General features: G+C 44.6%; 1 protein-coding gene across 1 annotated transcript; it reads right to left on the bottom strand.

The window, feature by feature from the left end:
* Positions 1 to 515: 515 nt before the first annotated feature.
* On the bottom strand, positions 516 to 14,236 carry LOC143805168 (myosin-1B-like). Its single transcript, XM_077284127.1, has 41 exons — positions 14,218 to 14,236; positions 13,467 to 13,505; positions 12,144 to 12,356; positions 11,916 to 12,059; positions 11,616 to 11,772; positions 11,498 to 11,525; positions 11,310 to 11,424; positions 11,110 to 11,202; positions 10,957 to 11,020; positions 10,774 to 10,872; positions 10,589 to 10,692; positions 10,338 to 10,476; positions 10,140 to 10,258; positions 9,900 to 10,049; positions 9,651 to 9,821; positions 9,253 to 9,559; positions 8,979 to 9,052; positions 8,782 to 8,869; positions 8,582 to 8,699; positions 8,377 to 8,500; positions 8,156 to 8,292; positions 7,813 to 8,068; positions 7,479 to 7,721; positions 6,148 to 6,324; positions 5,909 to 6,054; positions 5,736 to 5,826; positions 5,263 to 5,652; positions 5,045 to 5,171; positions 4,508 to 4,626; positions 4,228 to 4,424; positions 3,963 to 4,146; positions 3,698 to 3,863; positions 3,483 to 3,607; positions 3,093 to 3,401; positions 2,434 to 2,637; positions 2,222 to 2,347; positions 1,969 to 2,139; positions 1,598 to 1,702; positions 1,418 to 1,513; positions 770 to 904; positions 516 to 655 (listed from the first exon to the last, which is right to left on the bottom strand). Exons 3-41 carry the CDS (start codon positions 12,342 to 12,344, stop codon positions 638 to 640), a joined length of 5,817 nt encoding a protein of 1,938 aa, XP_077140242.1. The 5' UTR covers positions 12,345 to 12,356; positions 13,467 to 13,505; positions 14,218 to 14,236; the 3' UTR covers positions 516 to 637.
* Positions 14,237 to 25,314: the final 11,078 nt, after the last annotated feature.

Raw genomic sequence — 25,314 nt, 5'->3', positions numbered from 1 at the left:
ATTCACAAATCATATGATATATACTGTTCTTGCTAGTAGTAGGGGAACAAAGTATGGTGAGTATATGCCCTGCCACCCGAGGCTCGATTTAAGAGCAGTTAGCAACCAAAGGAAATCATAAAAGGGATATTCCGAAAACAAAAAAATATCCCCTAACCATACAATAGGTAATAACTTGCTGATCACTGGGGGTCCGACTCCCGGACTCCTATTGATGCTGGAAGTGGGCTATTCAGAGCCCAGTTTAGATTGGGCTAAAAGTGCATATGCTCGGCCTCTGCTTCAAAATTGTCAGCAGTCCCAAATCTAATGAATGGAGCGGAGGCTGAGCACGGGCACGTCTGCTCCAATCATGACGGGATAGGAAGGGCCAGTTCTTGGGATCAGCAAGTCATTCAGGATCCTATGGCTAGATGATAAAGTTATTTTGGGAATAACATTTTAATGATTACCTTAGGTTTCTCAGGGCTCATAAAGGGTGATGGGTAATGTAATTCACTGATAAATCATAGAGACAGCATTTCAATACTTGCATTTTATTTATACATTACAGAATTGACATTTTACATGCGCAATTAGGAAGAAAAACTGCATTCTGCTTTTTTTTTCCTCCTGTGACTTCGGACTCAAAATGGGATCACTCGCTTTCTCCCTTCTGTAGGGGAAACAATAAGATAGTGGGTTTTTTTGTAGCTATACAAACATACAACATTGTATGTTATCTAAATCAATCGTATACTACAGAAATATAAACAAAATTGTCCTTTACCTTGCCACTAATGTCGCGGCTCTTTGCTCGGAGTTTGTTCACTTGAGACTCAGCAATATCCGCTCTTTCCTCAGCTTCCTCCAACTCATGCTGGACTTTTCTGAAGCGGGACAGGTGGGCATTGGCCTGTTCCTCCTTTAGGCCAAAAGAAAAGAAAATTGATTGATATTAGAATAGTATAACACTTAGTTTTTTGTATTAAATACAGTGATTCTCATTGTCTTTAAACCTAGTACGCTCTACTGTAAATGGCAGCAAATACTGTCAATGAACTGATCCTACAGTGTACAGTACCTAATAAAAGTACAGCATGATGACAATGTGAGTACCCCGTAGAAACACAGTATACTCCCAGGGATCAATGCACCACAGGCTGAGGTCCTAGGTACTAGCACATCCACTCTATAATGGATGTTTGTGATTTAGTGCTAGATCTTCAAGGTTCATATGGAGTCTCTAAAATGTTATAATCTACATTTTACTATGTGACTAGACTGTATTCATCCTAAGAAAGCTACTCTATATTAAGATCCTTAGCTCATAAAAACTATGGAAAAGTTTAAGGGGAAATGTGAGGTGCGTGTCCAAGGATATATATATTGGAATGTAGACAATGTGCAAATAATAGCCTTCATCTGATCGACTTACAGATTCCTCAGCCTGCCGCTTGTATGCCTTGACCTTCAGCTGCAGCTTGTCCACCAGATCCTGAAGTCTCAAGACATTCTTCCTGTCCTCTTCACTCTGATGACAAAATTAGATGCATTTTATTTTACTGAAAGAGATGCGGTCACCTCTTGGTTATGCCTCTGAGCTCAATGCCTGTACCTGGTAGGTTATCTCCTTTACACGTCTCTCGTATTTACGAATGCCCTTGATTGATTCAGTAGAGCGTTTCTGTTCCGCATCAAGCTCATTTTCTAGCTCACGCACCTAGAACAGATGATATCACCTTGTCATAAGATCTACACACTGTGAAAGCACAAGTCTACATAGAGTCCATAGAACCTATCCTCCTCAGTGTATCGGGTTTGTTCTATCCCAGGATACAACTATCAATATTTTTCAGGTGTACGTATATGAAGAAAGCAAAGTTGTATGTAGGAAAATGAGTGTCAGGGAAATTACTATAAAAATAAGCATATCTGTATAAATAATAGACATTTGTTTGCATAACGACTAATGACATATTGGCTGACCCTGGTTTCCAGTTTCTGGAGCTGTTTCTTGCCACCCTTCAGTGCCAGCTGTTCTGCCTCATCCAGACGGTGCTGAAGATCCTTTACTGTCTGATCAAGGTTCTTTTTCATCCTCTCTAAGTGGGCGCTCGTGTCCTGCTCCTTCTTCAGTTCTTCTGCCATCATAGCAGCCTACAATATCATACATTTATAAACATATAGCATTCCTATTACTTTAACAATATGTTATGATAAATAAGAGCATAGTACATACATCAGTGATCGCCTTTTTCGCTTTTTCTTCTGCATTTCTGGCTTCTTGGACTGCTTCCTCAACTTCATTCTGGAGTTGACTGGCATCATTCTCTAACTTCTTCTTGGTGTTGATGAGGCTTGTGTTCTAAGCAAAATAAGCATGCATCTTATGGGCCTCGGTCTCACATTTGATATTTCTTCCAAGAATATCATCCTTGTAAAAGATCTTACCTGGGAGTGAAGAAGTTGAAGGCGTTCACTTGCATCCAGAAGTTCCTGCTCGGCCACCTTACGAGATCTTTCTGTCTGTTCCAGAGCAGAACGCATCTCCTCAATTTCAGCCTGTTGCAGGTTATTCCTACGTTCTACAACTATCACTTGTTCTTTTAGGTCTTCCTGGCTCCTGAGAGCATCATCAAGCTGGAGCTGGGCATCCTTTAGAGTAAAAAACAAAGATTATATGTAGATGAAGAATATTTGGGTTTACAAAACAAATCTCCAATCACTAGTGACTTGTAATTAAATTAAAGATGTTATTCCAAAAAATACAAGGTATCCCCCATTCATATCCGGCTGTACGGAGATTCGGGCACTGCAGCCACATCCTGCTTGGACTAAGGGGCGCACTCTCAACCTTGGCTTCAGTCATTGTCAATGAGGCTGCTGGAAAAGGCTTGAGTACAGCACTCAGCAGTCATTCTCCTTTCCTCCAAAAGACAATGAAGAGAGTGGAGGATGAGCACGTGCACCTCCACTCCATTCAAGAAGAGGCTGCAGAGCCCTGATCTCAGGATTGCGGGGGATCCTCAGCAATCATCAAATTATTACCTATCCCTTTGATAAAGGGTTTTTCCCTAAATAAAAAGTTTTCCTCCAACTCCACTAGTTACCTTCAGTTGTGCTTGAACATTTCTGAGCTGTTTCTGGGCTTCAGCAGCTTGACGATTGGCATGGCTCAGCTGAATCTCCAGCTCATTCAGGTCTCCCTCCATTTTCTTCTTCAGTCTCAGGGCATCATTCCTGCTCCTGATCTCAGCGTCTAATGTGGTTTGCATTGTGTCAATGACTCTTTGACTGTTCCTCTTCAGTTGTTCAATCTCCTCATCTTTCTCTGAAATTTTCCTGTCTACCTCAGATTTAATCTGGTTCAACTCTAGCTGGATGCGGAGAATCTTTGATTCCTCATGTTCCAGAGATCCCTATGAAATACAGACATCAGGAATAAGAGAAGGAAAAAGTATATAATGGTTGTCCAATTGCTTAATAAAATATTACTATACCTCAGCCTCTTCCAGGGCAGCCTGCAGATCGCTCTTCTCTTGTTCCACTATTTTTTTGGCTTTTTCCAGTTCATGCACAGTTTTTCCCGTCTCTCCAATCTGTTCAGTTAGATCTGAGATTTCCTCTGCAGAACAATAAATAATGCGGATAATACATTTTAATTTGGCTTTAAAATGGGCAACATCGGGAACATGTCATTGCTTTTGAATCTCACGTTGTAAGTTCTTGTTTTCCCGTTTCAAAGTTTCCAGATGATCCAAAGACTCCTCATATGCATTCTTCATCTTGAAGATCTCGGTGCTTAAAGAACGAGCATCTTTTTGAGTTGCCTCCAATTCAGCCTGACCCTCTTCAAACTTCTGTTTCCATTCTGACAGAATCTGGAGAGGTACAACATAGGTTAACACAATTTTTCAAAATTGAAACAGAACATTTTGCAAACTTATAGATTTATATTTTTTTGTAATAGTTTGTGACACCTTATCAAAGTTCCTCTGCTTCTTATCTAGAGCAGCAGCTGCACTATTTGCCCTCTCAACATCAACCATCAGGTCTTCTACTTCAGCCTGCAGCCTCTGTTTGGTCTTCTCCAGAGAGGCACATTTGGAGTTTACAGCCTCTACTTGCTCCTCCGCTTCCTGAAGACGCTGCGCTAGCTTCTTCCTGTAGATGAATAGTGGGAAGGTGAGCAACCCTTATTTATACTCCATTTTTGTCTACATTAGACATATTCTGGTATCATACTTGGCCTCTTCCAGTTCCTCTGTGCGCTGAATGGCGTCTGTTTCATATTTGGTTCTCCACTGGGCAACTTCACCATTGGCCTTGGACAAAGCTCTCTGAAGCTCAGCCTTTGCCTCTTGCTCCTCTTCATATTGCTCACGGAGTAAATCACAGTCATGGCGGGAAGATTGCAGACCATGGGCAAGAGCATTCTTGGCCTGAAAAAATAAAATTCATAAGTCACAATTTTAAGGCCATGGTTAAATACAATAATGGTTTATTTTTATCCTAATTCTTTTACCTTGGTTTCTTCCTCTAATTGCCTCCTCAGTTCTTCAGTCTGCTGAGTGAAAGCTTGTTTCCCTCTGGTCAGCTGAGAAATCAGAGCATCACGTTCCTCCAGTTGACGGGACAATTCACCTGGTGAAGATAATATTTATTGCAATTTGTAGTCCACTATTATTTAAGGTTTAATTTCCTTTATAATAACTCTTAGACAGCGTCCAGTCTTATGGTACTTATATTTCTTAAACTGCCCATAGATACTAGATTAATGTGGAATGAACTTAATATTTTCAGCTAGACCACTCAACCCTCTAGTGACTATAGAGGACCTCCTGATTCTTCCCTCCCACTCCCAACATCATTTGGATTAAGAAGTTGAATTTCAGTAGGCGGTACTTTTGTTCCAAAGAGAGATAAGTGTCCTCCATAGATGTCTCACTGTTCCTTGTAGGGTGCATGTGTTTTCAGATGCAATAGATCAGGACAGATTACAGTTGGCAAGCTTTAGTACTCAACATTAAATTGGTAAACTCCGTTTTCTAGATACACTCACCATTTTCTGTCTGGAGACGAGCTCTTTGGGCTGAAAGGTCATTGATTATACGCTGGTGCTCATCATCTTTAGTCTTAATTTCACTGAGCTGATCCTCCAGAACACGGCTCACCTTTTCAAGGTTAGCCTAAATAATACAGCAATATACCAGTTTACTTTTTAATTCACTTCTATTTTTACAGACCAATATTTAATTTTTCACATGGCACTTCTCAAACCTTTGATTTTGAAATATTCTCCAAGTTGCTAGCAAGGTCGTCAATTTCCATCTTTAGCTCACTCTTTTCTTTCTCCAGCTTCTGTTTAACTCGCTGGAGATTATCAAGCTGTTCTCCAAGTTCAGCAACACTGTCGGCATGTTTCTTGCGGAGGGCAGCTGAGGTGGCTTCATGCTGGAGTGTGGACTCTTCCAAGTCGCGTCTCAGTTTCTGGAACTCTGCCTCACGTTTCTTGTTCAACTCAACCTGAGCTGATGTTGCACCTCCGGCTTCTTCAAGCCTTTCACTGATCTCCTCAAGTTCACGAGAAAGATCAGACCTCTGCTTTTCAACCTTTGCGCGAGCAGCACGTTCTGCTTCAATCTCCTCTTCCAGTTCTTCAATACGAGCCTAGCATGAAAGGATGAATTATTTAACATTCCACCTGTTTACCTGGAGCTCTGTGATGTTAGTGACTCATTATATCACTATACCTGCAGCTCCTTGATCTTTTTCTGCAGCTGAGACCCCAGCGACTGCTCATCTTCAATTTTTCCTTGTAGTTGGCTCAATTCAAAGTCCTTCCTGTATTTAAAAGCAGCACAATTACACTTACTCATTGTACAGATGGGACGGCTTCCTTATACTTATGCAGAAATACACTAACTTCTTTATTTTTTCCTCAGCTTGTTGTTTCTCATTTTCTAGATCCATTATGGATTCTTGGGCCAATTTCAGATCGCCTTCAAGCTTCCTCTTGGCTCTCTCAAGATCAAGACGAAGTTTCTTCTCTTGCTCCAGTGAGCCTTCAAGCTATTTTAAATAAATTATATTAAAGTAAAAAATGACTGCAGTGTAAATGTTAAGTTACACATTATTTTCTGAGATCCCACAACATAGACTCACATCATCCACTTGCTGTTCCAGCTTGGTTTTAGCCTTAGTCAGAGAACTGACTTTATCTTCCTCAGCCTGCAGGTCATCGAGAGTTTGCTGGTGAGCCTCCTGGAGAGCTTTCTTCTCTTTGGAAATTTTGGCAACGATCTCATCCAATGCAGCCATTTCTTCAGTAAGGTTTTTGACCTAAACAGATGAGATTTGAAAAAAGGTGAAGTTTTTAATAAACACCTTCGGCCTGGGACAAATCATAGAATCTCACGGCTTTCAGTATCACCTCTATGCTGATGACACACAGATCTACCTCTCTGGACCAGATATCACCTCCCTACTAACCAAAATCCCAGAATGTCTGTCCGCTATTTCATCCTTCTTCTCTGCTAGATTTCTAAAACTTGACATGGACAAAACAGAATTAATCATCTTTCCCCCATCTCACTCGACTCCCCCAACAGACCTATCCATTAAAGAACGGCTGCCCACTCTCCCCAGTCCCACAAGCTCGCTGCCTCGGGGTAATCCTTGACTCTGATCTCTCCTTCAAACCACATATCCAAGCCCTTTCCACTTCCTGCTAACTTCAACTCCAAAACATTTCCCGGATCCATACATTTCTCATCTTAGAATCTGCAAAAACTCTAGTGCATGCCCTCATCAACTCCCTCCTTGACTACTGCAACCTCCTACTTTGTGGCCTCCACTCTAACACTCTCGCACCCCTGCAATCTATCCTAAACTCTGCTGCCCAACTAATTCACCTGTCCCTCGCTATTACCCGGCCTCTCTCCTCTGTCAATCCCTTCACTGGCTTCCTATTACTCAGAGACTCCAGTTCAAAACACTAACCATGGGATACAAAGCCATCCACAACCTGTCTCCTCCATACATCTGTGACCTCGTCTCCCGGTACTTTCCTGCACGCAACCTCTGATCCTCACAAGATCTCCTTCTCTACTCCCTTCTTATCTCCTCTTCCCACAATCGCATACAAGCTTTCTCCCGCACATCCCCCCCTACTCTGGAATGCTCTACCCCAACATATCAGACTATTACCTACCGTGGAAACTTTCAAAAGGAACCTGAATACTCTCCTCTTCCGACAAGCCTACAACCTGCAGTAACCACCAATCGACCAACCACTGCACGACCAGCTCTACCCTCGTCTACTATAATCTCACCCATCCCTTGTAGATTGTGAGCCCTCACGGGCAGGGTCCTCTCTCCTCCTGTTCCAGTCATGACTTGTATTGTTTAAGATTACTGTACTTGTTTTTTACTATGTATACTCCTTTTCGCATGTAAAGCACCATGGAATAAATGGCCCTATAATAATTAATAACCTTGTTTTCAGTGGCATGCTTTTCCTTCTCCACTTTGGCCAAGGTGAGCTCTAAGTCATCAATGTCTTTCTTTAGTTCTGAGCATTCATCTTCCAGTTTCCTTTTCTTGGCAGTGAGTTCTGCATTGCTTTCCTCCTCATCTTCAAGCCTTTCTGTGATTTCTTTTATTTTGGCTTCTAAATGAATTTTGTTCTTAATGAGACCTTCACACCTCTCTTCTGCATCAGTCAAATTTTCTCCTTCCTATTGAAATTAAAAAAAAACAAAATTTTTATTAGTAAAGTTTAAACAGTGATTTTCTGTAAAAGTAAAGGACAAAAAAAATCTCTCATACGGATTGCACTTGCAGCAATAAGTCATTCTTTTCTTGCAGCAGAACAACCATTTTTTCCTCCAGCTCTTTCCTTCTTGATTCGGCTTTAGCGAGGGCAGTCTTGGTCTTCTCAAACTCTTCCTTCATGTTGGCCATCTCCTTTTCTGTCTCAGCACTCTTCAGAAGAGGTTTGATCTTGAAGTACAGCTTCATCCATGGCCAATGCTTAACATTCATGAATGACCTGACATTGTACTGGATAACAAAGATTGCATCCCTAAGGAAATAAAAAAAGCAAAATGTTCAGTTTTCCATCACAAAGCATGCAGTGATATTCATCCGTAGTATACAGTGTTGTTAATACCTTCTTTCTACCATCTTCTTGAACTCAACTCTCATCAAGAAACCTCTACAACGTGCCTGGGTGCGGGTGATGAGCTGTGCCAATTTATCATCTCTCATCTCTTCTAGAACACCCAAAAGACCAGCTTTGAAGAAAACCTGTGAATTGCCAAAATTCTCAAGTTGATGTCATGTATGCTATTTTTTTTATTGGACACTTCTACAATGGATGTAAACACCTACCTTAGTGTGTCCAAATCTGTACTGTGTGTGATCAATATCAATGGAACCCAGGAGCTTCTCTGATGCTTTTTTGCTATCAATAAACTCCCCACCTGGAATTGCGCTGGCATTTAGTATCTTGTAGCTGGAATGACCAAGGGTAAATTATGTTACGATATGTTTGTGCTATATCACATATACTAATCTACTATAAACCTTGCTTTACCGCTGCTTGAAGTCACCATAGAGGATTCTGCTGGGGAATCCTTTTCTGCAGATTCTGATACCCTCCAGCACACCATTACATCTCAGCTGGTGGATAATCAGATGATTCTCCATGGTACCTGGATGAAAACAGTATAATCTACTGAAAAATACTAACATTAATCTTATTTTTTCTGATAGATATTGGAAGTGATTTTTTACCTGGAGTCTTGGTCTCATTGGGAATCAGACAACGCACAAAGTGAGGATGGGTACTTCTCAGGTTAGTCATAAGCTTGTTCAGATTTTCCTATGGAATATGTGTCATATATGTGTCATTTATAAAAATGTAGTTTATATACTTCAAATTCAGAAGAAAACAAATTTATTGTAAAACTTAAAGAAAACCGCTTTCTTACTCTAAACAGGGCAGAGACAGTCTGAAAAGAAGAACCCTTCTTTTTCTTTCCACCTTTTCCACCTGCATCAGTGGCTAAAAAAAAAAATGTGCAAGCCATTAACACAGCATTTCTAAAATCCGTAAAAACGCCAACAGGGCCATATACGGCACTGACACAAACAGACATCTAACAAACTCTACTTGTTGTTTTTTTTCCCGAATGTTCCCATTTGTTCAGATAAATACAGCAATTTAGCAGAAAAATAATTGTTACACTTTCTGCAAACACTTACAATCCGCTCCGGAGTAGCTGGAATATAGGAAAGCCAGGAGTTTCACTGAAGACTTCTGGTAGAGGCCAACAACAGTCTCGTTCAGCGGGTCCTTGTTCTTATCCAGCCAGCCGTTGATGTTGTAATCCACAGTACCAGCATAATGCACCAAGGAGAAGTGGGCTTCTGCCTTTCCTTTAGTGGGCTTGGGCTTCTCAAAGTTCTTGCACTTTCCAAGATGCTGGTCATAGAGCTTGTTCTTGAAGGATGTGTCAGTCGCCTTGGGGAACATGCACTCTTCCTCCAGGATTGAGAAGATACCCATGGGCTTTAAGAAAAAGCGATAGTCATTAAGCTTGGATTTCTTATGTTGTTTTTTTTTTTTTTTTAACCAAAGAATAGGTAGAGCTAGTACCAACCTTCTCAATGAGCTCAATGCAAGCAGCCAGATCCATACCGAAGTCAATGAATTCCCAATCAATTCCTTCCTTCTTGTACTCTTCTTGTTCCAAGACAAACATGTGATGGTTGAAGAACTGCTGCAGTTTCTCATTGGTGAAGTTAATGCAGAGCTGCTCAAGACTGTTGAACTGGAAAAGTCAATGAGTGGGGAAATTTAGCAAAAGAAAAGACCAACAGTTCCTTTATATAATCACACTTTTACTCACATCAAAGATCTCAAATCCAGCAATATCCAGCACACCGATGAAGTACTGTCTTGGCAGTTTAGTGTCCAGCTGCTGGTTGATACGTGCGACCATCCAGAAGAAAAGTTTCTCATAAACTGACTTGGTGAGGGCACCAATGGCATTATAAACCTAAGGGGGGAAAAAAACATTAAATTCTCTGTTTAGATGTGTCTTCACATTTCTCCCAGAAAGTAGTACAGATCTATTATTCATTTTTACCTGTTGAACAGTTTGTCCCTTGGTGACATACTCATTTCCAACTTTGACCCTTGGGTAGCACAAAGCTTTCTGAAGATCAGCTGAGTTCAGACCCATCAGGTAGCCAATTTTATCAGCAACTAAGGAAGCAGAAATGATCATTTATATTCACTGAATCTAACAATCTACAGAAGCCTCATATATGATTATTTACTGTACCTTCTGTGCCATCGGGTTCAGCCTGCTCCTCTCTTTGCTTTTGCTTGAATTTCATGTTACCGTGGTGCATGACTGCGCCAGTCATCTTGTAGATGCCATTCTTTTCATCGGGTGTGAAGCCCAAGATATCAATGGCGCTCTGTGGTGTGTGTGTATATACATTATATATGCATTTAATATGTGTAACTATGTGCTCAAACTTTAAGAAAACTAAAGATTACAACAATAAGGTTCTTAGGAAAATATCTTACGTCTGTGGCCATAAACTCCTCTACATCATCAATGCTCTTCACAGAAATTTCCCCTTGGCTGATGGAGGGGTAGTCGTATGGGTTTGTGGTAATGAGAAGCATTTCTAGGAAGAAGTGGTGTTTGATATAAATCCACAACTCACTGTCAACCTCCAATTTGAATAAATGAATCTAAAATAACTCACCAACAACTTCCGGCCTCTTGTTGGTCTGGATCTGGTAGAAGATGTGGTAGCTCCTTTCTGCAGAAAGCTGGAACGTTACTCTGGACTTTTCCAGCAGGTCTGTAGATGAGTGATATCACAGGTCAGTGATGGTAAGAAGACACATGCTAGATGACTAAAATAAGTCTTTAATCTAAGACTTACAAGCCTCAATATCAGCAGAAGCCAGTTTTCCTGTTGTTCCAAAATGGATTCTGATGAATTTACCCTAAGGGTTGTGTATATATGGAGCTTCAGTAAAGGACTTATTTTCTTATAACACAAGTATATGTATTCTAAAACAGCTCTGCTACTTACAAAACGAGAGGAGTTGTCATTTCTCACAGTTTTGGCATTGCCAAAGGCTTCCAGCAGGGGGTTGGCCTGGATGATTTGATCTTCCAGTGTTCCCTAAGATACACAATATATGATGTATTCCCACACCAGGATGTGATGTAATGCAGTATACAGGTATATGTATTGTTAGGTATTGATGTTAGCCATTATTCACAGTTTACCTGCAGCTTGTTGCTTGACTCCTTCTTCTTTAGTGGATCACCAGCAGCTGCAATTGTTGCAAAGTATTGGATGACACGCTTGGTGTTTACAGTCTTTCCAGCACCGGATTCTCCACTGGAAACAGCAAAGATATGTCAGTAAAACATTGGAACAAGTATAAGAACATGTATTCTGGAATTTTACTTACGTAATCAGGATTGACTGGTTTTCACGATCTAGAATTCGAAATGAAAGGAAAATGTAAGTAATCAGTTCACATAAAACTCTGGAAAATAGAATAACGTAATGTAAAAATCAAAAATGACCTGTTAACATGAACTGATAGGCGTTATCAGAGATGGAGAAGATGTGTGGGGGGGCTTCTTGACGCTTCTTTCCTCTGTAGCCACCAACCACTTCAGGGTTGTACACTGGCAGCCACTTGTAGGGGTTGACAGTGACACAGAAAAGGCCGGAGTAGGTCTGCAATTACATGATACAAGCAATATTTTTTTTTTTTTATTTAATACCAAAAAACATTGTTTATAATGTTATTTTGTGCTTTCTAGTTATTTTTTTTTACTGCTCAGGTCTGTTATATTTACTAATCAGAGAAAATAACGTACGTAGATCATCCAGGCTGCGTAACGCTCTTTGAGGTTGTACAGCACAGACGCTTCGTTCAGGTGGGTCAGCATAGCCATATCCTCAATTTTATCGAACTTGGGAGGATTCTGAGGATTAACTAGGTCTTCCTTAACTGTTACAGTCTGCAAGAAGAATAGCCATTATTCAGCAGGCCAGTGTTACCATATTGCTGGTAAACTGACTAGTAATGATTTTCTATCACTTACTTTTCCATCATCTGTGTTCACTGTGACTTTTCCACCATCACGTGAAGTAACTATCCCCTTCACGTATAGTTCTTTGTCATCATGCACAAAGCATGAATTCTTGGCATCAAATGGCTTATTCTGAGCCTCTAATCTTTCTTTCTCAGATTTCCGCAGAAAGGAAGCGGCAACCCCAAAAACCGCCATTTCCGCGTCACCCATGGTTGCAATTTACTGGAAAACAAAGGGAATAGATGAGATCTCTGTCCAATGCAAAATATGTCATATAGCTATGCAGGATACACACATAGTGATATTTAACATATATATACGTTGCCCAGACATGTGGGCAACACAGATATATACATCATATATGGCTATGTATATATATATATATATATATATATATATATATATATATATATATATATATATATATATATATATATAGCCTTGATAAATATGTTGTATAGCCATACAGGATGGCAACACCTGCACTTACAAGAGAAAGGTGTCCACAATGGTAATGCATTAGTGTAAGGTATTGACTGAACTTCATATGACTTCTTCCATCCCTAATGTTCATCTACGTGTTTGTGAAAGCAACAGAGAATACAATAGACCAATGGTACTGCCATCAGCCTTCAGGTAATGCAGAGAAAAGTTCTTATGAAGTCTTCATGTACGAGATTCTACTATTATACTGTACTATTGTGGCCTCTGTTTACGTGCACCTGTACATTCACGTGATACTGACAGCAGCATTTAAATAGTGCAAATGCCAACATGTGCATACACCAGCTCCCACTGACTCCTTCCAATGCAACCGCTGGGTTCTGAAGGGTTGCTATTGGGGGTTGGGAGACAACTGAAGGCCCCCATGGCTGCAGCTGGACTTCATAGGAGAACATCATTAGAACTACTTATTGCAGTGTACAGAAGAAGAAATTAAACAATTGCTGGTTTAAGAGGACTAAAAAATAAAGTAAAAAAAATAATAGTTTATAAAATTCTAATCACCCCCATTTTCCCTTTTAATTACAAAAATTAATTAAATAAGCATGCTTGGTATTGCCAAATCGTAACTATCAAACTCTAAAATGAATGATGGTGTTTACCAAACTAGTTAAAGAGAAAAAAATGAAAAACCAGAATTACCTGTTTTATGAAGGGGTTAATGAAAGTATTGCTACACAATTAAAATATGAGGTTATTAGTGCACAGTGTCATTAATTATTTTTATATTCAATGCTTGCAGAGTGTTGTAGCATTGACTTTATGCGCGAAGAAGAGAAAACGAATGAATGAGGAGCATAAAGAGATGAGCACAAACTATTCTCCAACCTCAGTGGCGATCTCCAGATGATGAAATTCAAAGCCAACCTAAAAAAAAAGAGAGGAGAGAGGTAAGAAAAACATGAGGGGTATTCTGGAAACTGTCTGAACAAAAGAACTGTGTGGCAACAGTAGGGCAAATCTGTCCATAGATATACCCAATGGATAGGTGTGGCGCGCTTTCTGAAAGTGAGCAGCTATGTTTTTCTTATGCTGGATATCACCTAATGCTTAATATATGTAATTGAAAGACCCAGGATAATAAGGGGTTTGTCTTGTCTTTTTTTCTTCAAGGGCGCACCATTACTCTACCTCACCTGGTACCTTCCCAAGGGGCAATGTATGCCTAAAGAGCGACAGTTCAGACCAGCAGCATGAAAGGGACATTTTTATCCCCAAAGGGTAAACGTTTATCCCCATTAAAAAATGGAGCAGTAGGTCGGATGCTCGATCTTTCTTTATGGAGCTACTGGAACAAGGCCAATGTATCCTCATAGGGAATGAATGGAGCAGTGATCACAGATGCGCAGTGCCACTCCATTGTGATGGGCCCTATTCTGCCAATTGTTGTGAATTCCTGCAGATAGGTGATAACTATATCCAAGACACCAGATTTTCATTGGCTGAAAAATTGGTAAAGCATAGGATTATTGGTATGCAGTTTTTGGTACCCACCATTTACGAGAAATAAAAAAAAAATACAATAAAATAAAAATTCTGATTAATAGGGAACAGAGGTACCCAAGGTAGGAGAACTTACCCAGAGGAAGACCACCTTGCGCAGTTTGGAGCCAGGCAGTCCTCTTTTATATACACTTGTGTGTGAACACTAAGCAGTTGTTCTCCTATGTATGGTATGTGCCAGCTGAAGGCGGTGCATTATGATGTGAATGGAATGTTATTTTACTTTTGTTTTATTGCTATATATAACTTGACTTTCTAAGACGGTGTGACGACTTAAAAAAACATTTGGGATAACTCAGTCACGTTCTTAGAGGAGTGTGTCTGTGGGATATGGGTAAAGCATTCCACAGGACATCTCAAGGAGATACAAATATATCGAAATTACAAGTACTGTTTGTCTAGGTGGAAAAGGTGATCTAAAAAGCCAACATACAAAATCTGTAGTGTCCGAGCCACAGGTAAATAGGAGCTTTTATTAGATAACGTGAAATTGGCTTCTTTCACACACTTCTGTGGCATTTTTTGTGAAAAATTCCTCAGCTGGAGCAAGTTGCATTTTGGAAACAAATAAATATGTTTTAAAAGAAAAAGGGGCAAAATGTGGTCTGATGTATTGACTGACCCAAGCTGCACCCGGTTATAATTCTGTCCAGGATACATTGCAACAGAGCGATATTTAATATGTCGTACAGTAAGCGTCAAAGGAACAAGATAAACTGTTCACGACCAATAAAAATCTGCGGTTTCTCGGACATGCTGATACGTATTAGCATCTTGCAGAAATTTTTTCATGTCACTTCTTCTCACTGATTTCTGCTATGATTTCTTCTGAAAAACATTTCCACCACAGTAACGAACGGTCTCCCTCCCTGGGGACACATGTTATGCTTATTCCCAGTGCAGCGATTCGATAGGACCTGAATCAGAGAATATATATGTAAAGGAATCTCCAGCATTTACCGTAATTAAATACAAATACAAGGACACAAATCCCAGGCCTGAAAATAATTAGACACAATAATCCCTGCAGATTATCCCATGTGGATGTGCTAACAAGTATGAGCTTTACATAATCCTATAAATTGGAATTAGTAGGAAGGTAATACACTGCTGCTTTCTTATTTCTGAGCCTGAAAGTTAAAGGGTTAAAGATTGTAGCAAAATAAATACCTGCTCGAAAAAAAAAAAATAGACAAAATAAGTTGCCAAGCTCAGTGATTGGCTGCAACGGTGATTTGCACTAATGGCGTAACGTCACCGCTGCAGCCAATCCACAGACACGGGAGATGGAGCAGGGGAAGGATGATGCTTTACTACTAGTATCAGATCATTTGGGGTCCACTTTTTCTAAAAGTGGAAAACCTTTAGCATAGCTTCCTGGTTTTAGTAAATAAAAGTTGTTAATTGTATTGGTTAGTAATTATATTGGAAACATTCTGCACATTTCTAATATACATTAACTTGTTCAGGCCCAGGGTGTTTTAAGTTTTAAGAGCCAGGCACATTTTTGACATTTGTAGAATGTGTTAGTTTACTGACTATTGCAAAACAATGGGGGACAAAGAGCGCAATAGGGTCTTATCCACGTTACACAGAGGAGAATATACACCAAATTTGCTCACCTGGTTAGGATGAGATTAGAGCATATAGATAGCGGCTGCTGCAGATCCACAGGTCTTCACCAACCAGAGAAATTAATGTCTTCAAAGGGAGATTCGTAGTTAAAATTCTGCGCTGCCGCTGAGATGAATTTCAGGAGAGTATAGTTGTTTCATAGTGGTTTTATTCAACGCGTTTCAGGGGTCTCATGCCCCCTTCATCAGGAACGCATTGAATAAAACCACTGTGGATCAACTATACTCTCTTGAAATTTATCTTAGCGGCAGCGCAGAATTTTAACCACAAATCTCCCTTTGAAGACATTAGTTTACTGACTAGAACTTTAAGAAATCATTATGATTGTTGCTGCATCTTCTTTTGTGACCAATGCAGGTGTCTCAAAACATTTTTTTTTATTATTATTTCTGGGGGGTTTTCCAAGCTATCAGACCATTTTACATTTTAGATAATATTTCTAGCAAGTATAGTGCCATCCAAACCTATATTATTTGCAGTCGTTGGTCTTGGATTTATTACATGCAAGGCTCACATTATGATAATGAGGCATATTTATCAAGACAGTGTAGTGTTCAGATATTGAAAACGAAAGGTGCAATTAAATGTGCGTTCAGTCACAGAGGCCTGCCCGGAGCAACTACAGTCACTGTGCACATCACTGTGCATGTTTTGGCAAATTGATTGACAACGTATGTGCATCAATCAAAGTCCTAGAGAGTATTTACAGCACTCTCTCTCTATAACAGCACCTTGCACCGCCCGGATGATTATAAGAGGAATACAACTACATTTTCTCCCTGTAGTCGAGATTCTAGTTAATCTACCAGACAGGATTTAAATGTTATTTACATGCAGATTACCGCTATATATCTGTGGGGAAACAGCATTTTTTGTACATGAAAGGTTTCCTTCCAAATACATTTTTTTTATCAAAGTGGGTTATGCTGTTTTATTAAATATAGTGCATCTTTAGAATGTGTAACCCAAGTTTACTGCACCTACTAGTTGGCTTACTTTCTGCCAGAAATTTACACACAACTTTTGATGCATATTTTTGGCGCATGGTGTTGCATTTAGGCACTGTCAGATGAGGAACACAATTAGACTAAAACACATACTTGTGGAGCAAGACAATACATTAAATAACTTTTTCCTATCACTCATGACAGCACCAATGAGAGGGGATCCGCCCTTCAAGGATAGGGAACCTTTAAGATAAAAAGGGCGGCTCCTCTCTCTGTATCAGTGGTTTCCTGTCCTTGATGAGCGGAGCCTTTACCTGTATGGTGGCATTACAGAAGAAGAAAGAAGAGTTCCCAGGCCTGGGCCGGTCGGCGGCAGCAGCAGGGCACCATCTCTGCTTCAGCCGGCGCCAGTGGTGCTGGAAGTGCCGCGGGGGGGGCCCGGTGGGGTCTCAGCCTTCAGTTGTGTGGGAGCCTGCGGCGCTATCACCGCATGGTAGTCGGCAACCCTGCGTCCCAGCGTGGTGTCAGAGCGCGGCCGAAAACAGGAAATCGCTCTCTGATGAATCGGCCGGGACCTTTGCACCCGAGGGGACAGTACCGGAAGCTGCAGGAGTTGCTGGCCGGCAGATCCCCTATCGGCATAGTTCTTAAGGGAGAATCACCGGCCAGGCAGGGACACCAGTGCAGCGATGGAGGCACAGCAGCCCTCTCCACAGTGCCAGTAGCAGAAGCAGAGCCTGTAGCCACAGCAGCAGCATTGGGAGCCAGAGCAGCCGCAGCGACCCCGACGCCAGCCTCACCAGGATGGGAGTTCCAGCGGGGCATGCAGGTCCAAGGATTCCAGGACAAGATGGCGCAGCTCTTCTGGGATGAAAGATTCCACGGTCCCTAAGAGAGACCTTTCGACCGACATCCTGCCTCCTGTTACGGTACCCTTTAATTTCTCGGAGTGGTGAGTGAGCTACGAGAATGCCATTTTTATAATGCAAATCTCTCTCCCTCTCTCCTTTTCTATCTGGCTTTCTGGTAGGAGCCCCCTAAAAAGAGTACGGGTAGTCAAAGCACAAAGTATGTGCTCTATGTGGGCAGGATCTGGATAGCGCATGGCCCAAAAATTTTTGCTAGCCATGTATTAATGATACGGTGGCTAACGAGACCCCTGACTTTTCTTCCACCCTGAGAACTCTCATCAGAGACGAGGTGGAGAACTCCCAGTCCCGTTCAGGGGAAACATCAAGAAGCAATAGGGCCGAAGTATCTCCTTCACCATCTATATCTATACGAGGGAGTTCTGCGGGATAATTCGGAATCCTCCTCGTCAGAAAGTGACTCTGTAGCGCCCCCACTGCCGCAGGGCCGAGGGGTACCCGGTACCGGGCCTCTGAGTCTCTGCTCTGGGGTTGTCACGGTGGCTAGGCCCGGTCCGTGACCCTGCTGAGGGGCGTACAGTGATAGATATGATGGATGATGGTGGTGGTGGTGCTGTAGTGGTAAATAATGAGGACACCAGGTTGCAGTCTCTTTACCTCTTTACTGAAGGTTTTAGAGTCCTCAGTCCAGAGCGCTGTCAACAGGGCTGTCTGAGACCGGCCGGTCCAAAGGCACATCAGGAGTTCTCTTTACAGGTGGGAATCAGTGTCTACCTTCTAGCGCTGTGTGTTGTAGTCCTTCCCTGCTGAGCTCCCGGGGTAGTCCTCACAACTGCTTCTGTCTGTCTCTGATGTTCGTTCTCTCCGTCCCCCAGATGATATGGTAGGACGCACCCGTATGACGGGGTAGGCCTGGAGTTCTTCCGGGACCCTAGAGTCGCCCCTCTCCCACAGCTGCCTCCGTTGTCTGCTTAGGTGTTAAGTGAGACAGCCAACCTTTAATTGGCTGTCCTGCCGTGGTTTGCAGTAGTACTTAAAGTCTCTTACTTGCTCGGCGTTCCGGCCACCGACTGTTTGCGCCTCAGAAGGATGTTGCCTCGGTCTAACAGCACGACTCCTTCTGGTCCTAATTCCTCTTTACTGTATTCCCGTTGTGCACTGGTTAGTTCTGCTCTGAGGAATCTGCCAGGATCCCATCCCTGACAGGTCCTCTCACTAGCTCTTCCCAGCTACTTCTCTCTGTCTTCCTGTCCAACCCCCAGTTTTACCAGAGTGTGAGGAGTGGCCTACTAGATAGGACCACCCCCCCTGGTGGCCGGAGTGTGAAGTGTAGTGAGGTGTTACCTGGTCAGAGAAACTCCTTTAGTGCAATCAGACGTACCATAGCTCCCCATAGTGGCGGAGCCACAGTACTGCAACGACCAGGACTCTGGGGCGCTGCACTCCCCCCCGGTTAAATCCAGTACTCCCGGACTGGGAAAACAAGAACAACAACACATGTTAACAGGAAACACACAAAATTTTTGAAATAGCATAACAATTAAACATAACAGTGCTTCCCTTTATGGGAGGTGAGAACTCTTGAACGTTGCAAAAGTTGGGTCATGCACAGTTTATGACTCTCAGTTCAGTGGTTGAAACAGCGGGGACCCCGGGTAAACAAAGGGGTCCCCCTTTTTGAAAGTTTTTGAGCAATTCACCGTCCATTACTCTATTGTCCATTTTAAAACCTGTAACAAAAGATATACACACAAACATTCTCAACTAAATAGCAGCCCTTATTAATACCTCCAAGTTTTGTAGCGGAGGGGAGTTTGATTTTGAGTGCTGCGTGTGGACCTTCGCAGCGCAGGGGTTGCTATTGGCCTAACAGGGCCCGCTATGCTTGCTACCGCTGGTGTAGTGCACTGTCTTCTAGCTACACTTCTAGTGAGTCTGGGTAGCACTGGCAGGTTGGGGCTCTCAGAGCTGCTGCTATCAACAGTGGGTACAGCAGATTCACCGATAGCAGAGGGAGGATTTGCCGGTTCAACGGTTGGCATGGCATCTTCAAGTAAGGCTTGTTGAGGTTGTGGGACCGGATGATCTGGTACCACCATTGTTTCTGGTGGGTCCGGCTGTTGAAACATTAGAACAGGTACCACGATGGCTTGATTTATCTGAGTCCAGGACTGGGGAAAGTCACCAAGGACGGTATGGATCATCTTCTCCTTTTCCACCGGCGGGGAGATTTCTGGGGCCGTGTCCCTCTCTCTCAACTTATCGGGGCAGACCTTAAGGTGATCCCTGGATACCGCTGTCGAGGTCTCCCCTCTGTCCTTGCTGATGAGACAGACCTTCGTGTTGTCGAAGTCGGATGGCAGGATGGTATACGGTTCCGCTTCCCATTGGTCATCGAGCTTGTGTAATCTCCTCTTTCGTTTAAGTACTTGCTCACCAGGTGACAGGGGAATCGCAGGAGCGTGTTGGTTGTAGTCCCTTTCTTGTTTCTGCCTAGCCTGGGCGAGACTTCTTTCTACACACTCCTGTACTTCGCGGTACCTTCGCCGCCTTTCTGCATCCCAATCTGCATCCGGCGAGGTATCTTCGGGTACTAGGACCCCCATGTCCAGATCAACGGGTAACCGACTAGATCTTCCTCGCATCAGGTACGCTGGAGTACAGTTGGTGGAATTTACTGGGATGTGATTGTACATATCCACCAAGTCAGGCAACTTTATCGGCCACAGGTTCCGTTCCTCCACAGGAAAGGTCTTCAATAAATCGATTACCACTTGGTTCATCTTCTCGCACATCCCGTTGGTTTGAGGATGGTACGGTGTGGTTCTGATCTTCTTACACCCGTACAGTTGGCAGAATTCTTGGAACACTTCTGCTTCGAATGCAGGTCCCTGATCGGTCAGTACCTTCTCTGGGTAGCCATGGGGCCTACAAAAGTGCTGCTGGAAGGCCCTGGCGGCAGTCCTGGCCGTTAGATCCTTGACAGGTACAACCACCAAAAACCTGGAGTAGTGGTCCACGATGGTAAGGGCATAGATATAGCCCGACCGGCTAGGTGTCAGCTTCACATGATCCAGCGCGACCAGTTCGAGCGGCCGTTTGGTGATGATAGGCCGCAGGGGAGCCCGTTGACTGTCACGGTCCTTCCTGCGCAGACTACATGGACCACACTCCCGACACCACTTCTCAATGGTTCTCTTCATGCCAATCCAATAGAACCTCCCTCGGAGTAGCCTTTCTAGCTTCCTCCATCCGAAGTGTCCGGCTCCATCATGGTAGGCTCCCAGAACCATGGGCGCATCTCGCCTTGGCACCACTATCTGCCACACCAATTCATGAGTACGTGGGTCGATGCTCCTCCTGCACAGCTTGCCATCATGGATAAACAGTTTGCTTCTCCCCTTCCACAGCTGTTGGGTTTCTTGTGGATCATCTGGGCCGGGATGCAACCCTGCCTGCATCAAGAGCTCTTTCACCCGACGGACCGCGGGGTCACCATCCTGGGTTTCTGCCCACCCGTGATGAGGCAGGGGATTCGGCGTGGCATCTGGTTGGTTCCTGTGCCTGTTCTTCACATGATGAGAGTTCTGAGTGGCTTTGGGGCGATGGAATGCAGGCAGCTCCACCTCTTCAAGTGCCTCCGGGTCTTCTCCTGTTTCTGGCAAATTGGGCATTCGGGACAAGGCATCGGCATTGGCATTCTTGTGTCCTGCCCGGTACTTGATGGTGAAATCGTAGTTGGACAGCCGGGCCATCCATCGCTGTTCCAAGGCCCCGAGTTTGGCAGTATCCAGATGCGTTAGTGGATTGTTATCCGTAAAGACGGTGAATTTCGCGGAGGCCAGGTAGTGTTTGAACCTCTCTGTCACTGCCCAGACGATGGCAAGGAATTCCAGCTTAAAGGAACTGTAGTTGTCAGGGTTCCTTTCCGTGGGACGGAGTTTCCTGCTGGCGTAAGCGATCACCCTTTCTTTGCCTTTCTGGACCTGGGACAGCACGGCTCCTAATCCCACATTGCTGGCATATGTGTACAGCACAAACGGTTGATCGTATTCGGGGTAAGCCAGTACCTCTTCTCCCGTCAGTGCCGACTTCAAACAGGTGAAGGATTCCTCCAGCTCCTCGTTCCAATCAAAGGGGGTGTTCCTCCCCTTGGTCTTCTTTGGTTGGCCCACCAACAGGTTTTGCAAGGGTGCGGCCTTCTTGGTGAAGTCCTTAATGAACCTCCGGTAGTAGCCTACCAACCCGAGGAACTGCCAGACTTCGTGGAGGTCACTAGGCTTTGGCCAGTCCTTGATCACCGTGACCTTGTCGGGGTCTGGGGCCACTCCTTCAGCGCTCACCACATGGCCCAGGTACTGCACTTTAGGTTTGAGCAGATGACACTTGGACGGTTTCACCTTTAAGCCGAAGTTGGACAGGGCTTCAAACACCTTGGCCAGGTGCTTCAAATGGTCTTCGTAGGTCTTAGAGAAGATAATGACATCATCCAAATACAGCAGCACAGTTTCAAAGTTCATGTGTCCCAGGCAGCACTCCATCATCCTCTGGAACGTCCCGGGAGCATTGCACAATCCGAAGGGCATGTAGTTGAATTCGCAGAGACCCATTGGGGTCGTGAAGACTGTCTTCTCTTTGTCCGCCTCTGCCACAGGAACCTGCCAGTACCCACTGGTGAGATCTAAGGTAGAGAAGTAGTTAGCAGATTTTAAGGCAGCCAGAGACTCCTCTATCCTGGGCAGTGGGTATGCGTCTTTATGTGTAATGCGATTCAACTGCCTATAATCAACACACATCCTCATTGTACCATCTTTCTTTTTAACAAGGACTAACGGAGCTGCCCAGGGGCTACAGCTGTCTCTCACCACCCCAGCCTCCGTCATTTCCCGCAACATGTCCTTGGCACAATGATAATGAGCTGGGGGTACAGGGCGATATCTCTCTTTTATGGGTCGGTGATCTCCCGTGGGGATATGATGTTGGATCCCTTTCACCTGCCCAAAATCTAAGGGGTGTTTGCTGAATACCTGCTCGTACTCGTGTACCACCCTGTAGGCCTCCTGTTTTTGATGGGATGGGGTAGAGTCAGTGCCCACATGCAATTCCCGACACCAGTCTTTCGAGTGCTCTGCAGAACCTTTGTTCTCCGCCACGTTTGACGGGACCAAGGGTTCAGGTGTCTGTATCACACTATTATTGACAGTGAACAGTTTGGCGAGCGTGGTATACTTGGTGAGGTGAACCTCTTTCTCCCCACAATTGAGGACACGTACGGGCACTCTCCCCTGGCGGACGTCGACCACCCCCCAGGCTGTCAGAACAGTAGGCCTATTGTCTGAATATATGGGTTCTACCAAGGCCTGGTAGTCCTTAACCCTGAGGCCTATGGCTGCCCGACACCATATTAACATTTCACTCCTGGGGGGTATCGCGATGGGGTTTGAATCACTCACAGTGACACGACCAATCTCACCCCCAGTCAGCTCTACCTGCTGTCTCTGCATCAGAGCTCTGATTTCCTTCTGCAGGGCACGTTGCTCACTGTGGCCAGCGGTTTCCGCCACCTGTTGCAACAAAGCAATAACTTCTGCAAGACAATTTTCTATAACATTAGTACCAAGAGTCATCATGGGATTACATTCTCGACGATCAATATCAACAATCACAATCCCTTGGGCTTTCAATTCCACCCGCCCCACCTTGATGGTGACCTCCTTATACCCCACTTGTGGCAACGGCTGACCATTACTGGCTATTATGGTGAAATCATCGTCAGGGCCACGAGTAATATCGGTGTCCTCCCAATACCGTTTATAAAGTACGTAAGGTATAGTCGTCACCTGAGAACCGGTGTCCAGCAAAGCGTTCAATGGGATTCCATCAACCACTACAGGGAGAACTGGTCGTCCTCCAATGTACTTGGTTCTCCAATGCTGCGGGCCTGACCGTCCTACTCCTGGGGGTTGGCCCTTTGCCCCAGGGGTTGCTCGTTTAAAGGACAGTACCTTGCAAGGTGGCCCACCTGGTGACAGCGGCGGCAGATGGGTCGTCCGTCCGGGTGGAAGCGATCGTCGTTCCGGCCTCTGGTCGGCGGAGTCCTTCTCTGTCTCATCCAAGGGACATCCTCTGGTCTGGAGGCCAACCGGATCTTCTCCTTGGGGGCCTCCTGTAGGGACTGCACCGTCCGGGTCAGGGCAGCAACGCTCTTGGTTAGCTCCTGCATCTGGAGGCGAAGTCCTGCAGGGGAGTCGTCCTCTAGGCTCTGGGCATCGGCCTCGGCGGCGACTGGGGCATCCGACGCCACCTCCTGGTGGTATGTGAGAGCGGGACGCCGGGGAGGTGTTGCACGGCTGGGCTGTTGCTCCTGCAATGCCTGGATAGCTTTATCTTTGAATTGAGCAAAAGTCAAGTCTGGATTTTGCATGGCCAGGAAGTGCAATTGGCCCCGCTGGTGACTGCACAGGAGCCCCTCAATGAACCGCTCCTTCAGGATTTTATCCTCATCCTGCATGCTGCCGGGGTCACTCTGCTTAATGGCCCGCATCGCCTCCTGGAGATTAAGGGCATAGTCCCGTAAGCTATCCTGCGGTCTCTGTTTGCATCCATAGAAAGTCAGTTTAATTTCTGTAGCAGTGCGAGTATCGAAGGTGGCTTTAAGCTTTGCAAATATCTGTTGTGCAGTTCCCTTATCCTCGGCGGGCCAGGACTTCAATTCTCTCAGAGCCGCCCCAAAGAGTTGGCCGGTTACCATATGAACCTTCTGAGGCTCTGTCAGGGGATAGAACTCGAGCAGGCTGCAGAGCCCTTCCTTAAAGTCAGTGAATGTATGCGACTCCCCAGAGTATCGTGGGAGCCAGGCCGCTCCGGGCAGGTACGGCATAGAGAAGGGCATTATGGCTTTTGTGTTAGCGGCAGTGTCCGACTGGATGAGGGGAACAGCGGGTTCTGCGGCTACCGGTGGTGGTATTAGGGCCACGGCTTTGATCGCTGCGGGGACCGGAGCTGCCCCTGCGTCCGCGGCCGCCGCCTCCTCTCCTCCCGACTCGGACATGGCTGTCCTTTCCTCCCACTAACCTGCTGGAGGTCGGAGTTCCTCTTCCGGGATTGGCGCCTTACCGCGCTTTCCGTTCCGCGCTTCTTTTGGCCGGTTCCGCCCACGAAGCTAAGGCTCCTCCCTCCGTGCGCGGCAATGGCGAATTTTGGCGGTAAATGGCAGTACACAGTCCAAGCACAATAAATCACAGTTCCAAGGCACACATGACCTGATTCTTCAGGCTTAAGTAGATCCTGTTCGTGACGCCAAGTTGTAGCGCCCCCACTGCCGCAGGGCCTAGGGGTACCCAGTACCGGGCCTCTGAGTCTCTGCTCTGGGGTTGTCACGGTGGCTAGGCCCGGTCCGTGACCCTGCTGAGGGGCGTACAGTGATAGATATGATGGATGATGGTGGTGGTGGTGCTGTAGTGGTAAATAATGAGGACACCAGGTTGCAGTCTCTTTACCTCTTTACTGAAGGTTTTAGAGTCCTCAGTCCAGAGTGCTGTCAACAGGGCTGTCTGAGACCGGCCGGTCCAAAGGCACATCAGGAGTTCTCTTTACAGGTGGGAATCAGTGTCTACCTTCTAGCGCTGTGTGTTGTAGTCCTTCCCTGCTGAGCTCCCGGGGTAGTCCTCACAACTGCTTCTGTCTGTCTCTGATGTTCGTTCTCTCCGTCCCCCAGATGAT

The sequence above is a fragment of the Ranitomeya variabilis genome, chromosome 2 (genome assembly GCF_051348905.1).
Source record: "Ranitomeya variabilis isolate aRanVar5 chromosome 2, aRanVar5.hap1, whole genome shotgun sequence".
Taxonomy (NCBI): domain Eukaryota; kingdom Metazoa; phylum Chordata; class Amphibia; order Anura; family Dendrobatidae; genus Ranitomeya; species Ranitomeya variabilis.
Note: the sequence above shows the minus strand (reverse complement) of the source record. Positions and strands in the feature narration are given on the sequence as shown.

Excerpts from the sequence above, each read along its gene's own strand:
- LOC143805168 (XM_077284127.1), bottom strand. The coding sequence starts at position 12,344 with ATGGGTGACGCGGAAATGGCGGTTTTTGGGGTTGCCGCTTCCTTTCTG. Across the intron at positions 2,140-2,221 it reads CGAAAAAGGCGATCACTGAT|GCTGCTATGATGGCAGAAGA; the intron begins GTATGTACTATG and ends ATGATATTGTAG. Across the intron at positions 1,703-1,968 it reads TCCAGAAACTGGAAACCAGG|GTGCGTGAGCTAGAAAATGA; the intron begins GTCAGCCAATAT and ends CATCTGTTCTAG.